General features: G+C 52.3%; 1 protein-coding gene across 5 annotated transcripts in view; it reads left to right on the forward strand.

The window, feature by feature from the left end:
- Positions 1-5,592, forward strand: part of SMARCA4 (SWI/SNF related BAF chromatin remodeling complex subunit ATPase 4) — a gene marked incomplete at its 5' end in the record, with an annotated part of 75,989 nt that extends 70,397 nt beyond the window's left edge. For all 5 annotated transcript variants that reach the window (XM_084223955.1, XM_084223956.1, XM_084223958.1 and 2 more), the window contains 2 exons: positions 1,618-1,757; positions 2,496-5,592. In XM_084223955.1, the coding sequence (XP_084080081.1) occupies positions 1,618-1,757; positions 2,496-2,528 (173 nt within the window). In that variant the 3' untranslated portion in view covers positions 2,529-5,592. The remainder of the gene's footprint in view (positions 1-1,617; positions 1,758-2,495) is intronic.
- Positions 5,593-6,000: the final 408 nt, after the last annotated feature.

Here is a 6,000-nt window from a genome sequence, read left to right on the forward strand (position 1 = left end):
GGATCAATAGGATGGGATCAATGGGGTGGGTCAATGGGATCAATGGGGTGGGATGGGATCAGTGGGAGCAATGGGATCAATGGGGTGGGATCAATAGGATGGGATCGATGGGACGGGATGGGATCAATGGGGTGGGATAGGATGGGATCAATGGGGTGGGATCAGTTGGGATCGATGGGATCAGTGGGGTGGGATCAGTGGGATCAATGGGATCAATGGGGTGGGATCAATGGGATGGGATCAATAGGATGGGATCAATGGGGTGGGTCAGTGGGATCAATGGGGTGGGATCAATGGGGTGGGATCAGTGGGATCAGTGGGATCAATGGGATCAATAGGGTGGGATCAATGGGATCAGTGGGGTGGTATCAATGGGATGGGATGGGATCAGTGGGATCAATGGGATCAATGGGGTGGGATCAATGGGATCGATGGGATCAATGGGGTGGGATCAATGGGATCGATGGGATCAATGGGGTGGGATCAATGGGATCGGATCCGTGGGATCAATGGGATGGGATCAGTGGGATCGGATCCGTGGGATCAATGGGATCAATGGGATGGGATCAATGGGGTGGGATCAGTGGGATCAATGGGATCAATGGGGTGGGATCAGTGGGATGCATGGGATCAGTGGGATGGGGTCAGTGGGTTTGGGTGGGATCAGTGGGATCAATGGGATCAATGGGATGGGATCAGTGGGATGCATGGGATCAATGGGATGGGATGGATAGGATGAGATCAGTGGGATCCATGGGAGCAATGGGATGGGATCAATGGTATCAATGGAATCAATGGGATGGAATCATTAGGATGGGATCAGTGGGATGGGATAGGATGGGATCAATGGGATCAATGGGATCAATGGGGTGGGATCAGTGGGATTGGATCTGTGGGATCAATGGGATCAATGGGGTGGGATCAGTGGGATCGGATCCATGGGATCGATGGGATGGGATCAATGGGGTGGGATCAATAGGTTGAGGTCAATAGGATGGGATGGGATAGGATGGGATCAGTGGGATCCATGGGATCAGTGGGGTGGGATGGGATCAATGGATTGGGATCAATGGGATGGAATCGATAGGATGGGATCAATGGGGTCCATGGGATGGGAGTAATGGGATCAATGGGATGGGATCAATAGGATGGGATGGTATCCGTGGGATCAGTGGGATCAGTTGGATGGGATTAATGGGATGGGATTAATGGGATGGGATTAATGGGATGGGATGGGATCAATGGGATGGGATCAATAGGATGGGATCGATGGGATGGGATCAATGGGATGGGATAGGATAGATGGGATGGGATCAATGGAATGGGATCAATGGGATCCGTGGGATGGGATGGGATCAGTGGGATCAATGGGGTGGGATCAGTGGGATCAATGGGATGGGATCAGTGGGATCTATGGGATCAGTGGGATAGGATCAATGAGATTGATGGGATTAATGGGATGGGATCAGTGGGATCAGTGGGATCTATGGGATCAATGGGATAGGATCAATGAGATTGATGGAATCAATGGGATGGGATCAGTGGGATCTGTGGGATCAACGGGATTGGGATGGGAGGGAGGCCCAGGCTCACTGGGAGGTTTGGGATCCCCCCCAGCCCGCTCGGTGAAGGTGAAGATCCGTCTGGGCCGCAAGGAGAAGGTTCCGGAACGCGGCAAGGGCCGGCGCCGGGGGGGGCGGGGGGGGCGCCCCAAACCCCTCCTGAGCGACGACGAGAGCGAGGACGAGCAGGAGGAGGTGAGACCCCAAATCCTGGGGGAGACCCCAAATCCTGGGGGAGACCCCAAATCCTGGGGGAGACCCCGAATCCTGGGGGAGACCCTGAATCCTGGGGGAGACCCCGAATCCTGGGGGAGACCCCAAATCCTGGGAGAGACCCCAAATCCTGGGGGAGACCCCAAATCCTGGGGGAGACCCCAAATCCTGGGAGAGACCCCAAATCCTGGGGGAGACCCCAAATCCTGGGGGAGACTCCAAATCCTGGGGGAGATCCCGAATCCTGGGGGAGACCCCGAATCCTGGGGGAGACCCCAAATCCTGGGGGAGACCCCGAATCCTGGGGGAGACCCCAAATCCTGGGGGAGATCCCGAATCCTGGGAGAGATCCCAAATCCTGTGGGAGATCCCAAATCCTGGGAGAGATCCCAGATCCCAAATCCTGGGAGAGATCTCGAATCCCAAATCCTGGGAGAGATCCCAAATCCTGGGAGAGACCCCGAATCCTGGGGGAGATCCCAAATCCTGGGGGAGATCCCAAATCCTGGGGGAGACCCCGAATCCCAAATCCTGAGAGAGACCCCAAATCCCAGCTGTGATCCCAAATCCCCTCATCCTGACCCCAAAATCCCATCCTGAACCCCAAACCCTGAACCCCCAAACCCTGAACCCCCAAACCCTGACCCCCAAATCCTGACCCCCAAATCCTGAACCCCCAAACCCTGAACCCCAAATCCTGACCCCTTCTCCCCTCCCCAGGATCGCTCCGGCAGCGGCACCGAGGACGACTGACCCCCAACATTCCACGGCTCCAGAACTCTGAGAACCCCCCAAAAAACCCCCCCAGGACCCCCCAAAAATCCCCCCCAAATTCCCCCTCCCCCGTAGCTCCGACGGCAGCGACGCCGGAATTCCCAAAAATCCTGAAAATCCCCAAAAAAACCCAAAAAAAAAACCCCAAAAAAATCCCAAACCCCCCCAAACCTCGCCCCTATTTATACCTGGGTCAGCCCAGGTGGTCCTGGATTAGCCTGGGTGGTCCAGCTGGGCTTGGCCTGGGTTGGTCCAGATGGTCCCAGGTTGTCCCAGATCCAGATTGTCCCAAATTTGGATGGTCCAGAGCGATCCAGACCATCCTGGGTTGGTCCTAAATCCTAAACCCATCTTGGATCATCCTAAATCCATCCTGGATCATCCTAAATCCTTTTGGATCATCTTAAATCCATCCTGGATCAGTTGAGCTCGGCCTTGGATTGGCCTGGGTTGGTCCAGATGGTCCCAGATCCAGATTGTCCCAAATTTGGATGGTCCAGGGTGATCCAGACCATCCTGGGTTGGTCCTAAATCCTCTTGGATCATCCTAAATCCATCCTGGATCATCCCAAATCCTTTTGGATCATCCTAAATCCATCCTGGATCGGTTGAGCTCAGCCTTGGATTGTCCTGGATGGTCCTAAATCCTCTTGGATCATCTTAAACTCTCCTGGATCATCCCAGATCCATCCTGGGTTGGTCCTAAATCCATCCTGGATCATCCTGAATCCATCCTGGATCATCTTAAATCCATCCTGGATCATCCTAAATCCATCCTGGATCGGCTGAGCTCGGCCTTGGATTGGCCTGGGTTGGTCCAGATGGTCCCAGGTTGTCCCAGATCCAGATTGTCCCAAATTTGGATGGTCCAGGGTGATCCAGACCATCCTGGGTTGGTCCTAAACCCATCCTGGATCATCCCAAACCCATCCTGGATCATCCTAAATCCTTTGGGATCATCTTAAATCCATCCTGGATCGGCTGAGTTCAGCCTTGGATTGGCCTGGGTTGGTCCAGATGGTCCCAGGTTGTCCCAGATCCAGATTGTCCCAAATTTGGATGGTCCAGAGTGATCCAGACCATCCTGGGTTGGTCCTAAATCCCCTTGGATCATCCCAAACCCATCCTGGATCATCCCAAATCCATCCTGGGTTGGTCCTAAATCCATCCTGGATCGGTTGAGCTCGGCCTTGGATTGGCCTGGGTTGGTCCAGATGATCCCAGGTTGTCCCAGATCCAGATTGTCCCAGATTTGGATGGTCCAGAGCGATCCAGACCATCCTGGGTTGGTCCTAAACCCATCCTGGATCATCCTAAATCCATTGTGGTGGTCCTAAATCCATCCTGGATGATCCTAAATCCATCCTGGTCCGCCTGAGCTCAGCCTTGGATTGGCCTGGGTTGGTCCAGATGGTCCCAGGTTGTCCCAGATCCAGATTGTCCCAAATTTGGATGGTCCAGAGCGATCCAGACCATCCTGGGTTGGTCCTAAATCCATCCTGGATCATCCTAAATCCATTGTGGTGGTCCTAAATCCATCCTGGATGATCCTAAATCCATCCTGGACCAGCTGAGCTCGGCCTTGGATTGTCCTGGATGGTCCTAAATCCTCTTGGATCATCTTAAACCCTCCTGGATCATCCTAAATCCATCCTGGGTTGGTCCTAAATCCATCCTGGATCATCCTAAATCCATCCTGGATCATCCCAAATCCTTTTGGATCATCTTAAATCCATCCTGGATCGGTTGAGCTCGGCCTTGGATTGGCCTGGCTTGGTCCAGATGGTCCCAGGTTGTCCCAGATCCAGATTGTCCCAGATTTGGATGGTCCAGGGTGATCCAGACCATCCTGGGTTGGTCCTAAATCCTCTTGAATCATCCTAAATCCATCCTGGATCATCTTAAATCCATCCTGGGCTGGTCCTAAATCCATCCTGGACCAGCTGAGCTCGGCCTTGGATTGTCCTGGATGGTCCTAAATCCTCTTGGATCATCTTAAACCCATCCTGGATCATCCTAAACCCATCCTGGATGATCCTAAATCCATCCTGGACCAGCTGAGCTTGGCCTTGGATTGTCCTGGATGGTCCCAAATCCTCTTGGATCATCTTAAACCTTCCTGGCTCATCCCAGATCCATCCTGGGTTGGTCCTAAATCCATCCTGGACCAGCTGAGCTCAGCCTTGGATTGGCCTGGGTTGGTCCAGATGGTCCCAGGTTGTCCCAGATCCAGATTGTCCCAAATTTGGATGGTCCAGAGCGATCCAGACCATCCTGGGTTGGTCCTAAACCCATCCTGGATCATCCCAAATCCATCCTGGATCATCCTAAATCCATCCTGGATCATCTTAAATCCATCCTGGATCGGTTGAGCTCAGCCTTGGATTGGCCTGGGTTGGTCCAGATGGTCCCAGGTTGTCCCAGATCCAGATTGTCCCAAATTTGGATGGACCAGGGTGATCCAGACCATCCTGGGTTGGTCCTAAATCCATCCTGGATGATCCTAAATCCATCCTGGACCAGCTGAGCTCAGCCTTGGATTGTCCTGGATGGTCCCAAATCCTCTTGGATCATCCTAAAACCATCCTGGGTTGGTCCTAAATCCATCCTGGATCACTTTAAATCCCCTTGGATCATCCTAAATCCATCCTGGGTGGTCCTAAATCCATCCTGGACCAGCTGAGCTCAGCCTTGGATCATCCTGGATGGTCCCAAATCCTCTTGGATCATCTTAAACCCTTCTGGACCATCCTAAATCCATCCTGGATCATCCTAAATCCATCCTGGATCATCCCGAATCCATCCTGGGTCATCCCAAATCCATCCTGGACCATCCTGAATCCATCCTGGATCATCCCAAATCCATCCTGGGCTGGTCCTAAATCCATCCCGGACCAGCTGAGCTCAGTCTTGGATCATCCTGGACCATCTCCCCCCACCTGGGTGGTCCCAGTCTGGCCCATCCTGGGTGGTCCCAGGTTGTCCTGGCCCATCCCCCACCCCCACCCTGACCCCCTCCCGGCGCTGTCGCTGTCCCCGGGTTCCCAACGGTCAAGAATTAATTAATAAATTAATCCAATGGGAGCCGAGTCGAGAATTAATGAATGAATTAATTAATGAATCCGGCGGGAACTGAGAATTAATGAATGAATTTATGAATGAATTAATGAATGAATCCGGCGGGAACCGAGAATTAATGAATGAATTTATGAATGAATTCAGTGGGAATCGAGAATTCGTGAATGAATTTATGAATGAATCCGGCGGGAACCGAGAATTTATGAATGAATTAATGAATGAATCTGGCAGGAACCAAAAATTAATGAATGAATTAATCCGGCAGGAACCGAGAATTAATGAATGAATTAATGAATGAATTCAGTGGGAACCGAGAATTAATGAATTAATTTATGAATGAATTCAGTGGGAACCGAGAATTCATGAATGAATT

Source organism: Fringilla coelebs (assembly GCF_963513975.1).
Source record: "Fringilla coelebs genome assembly, chromosome: 32".
In the NCBI taxonomy this organism is placed as follows: Eukaryota; Metazoa; Chordata; class Aves; order Passeriformes; family Fringillidae; genus Fringilla; species Fringilla coelebs.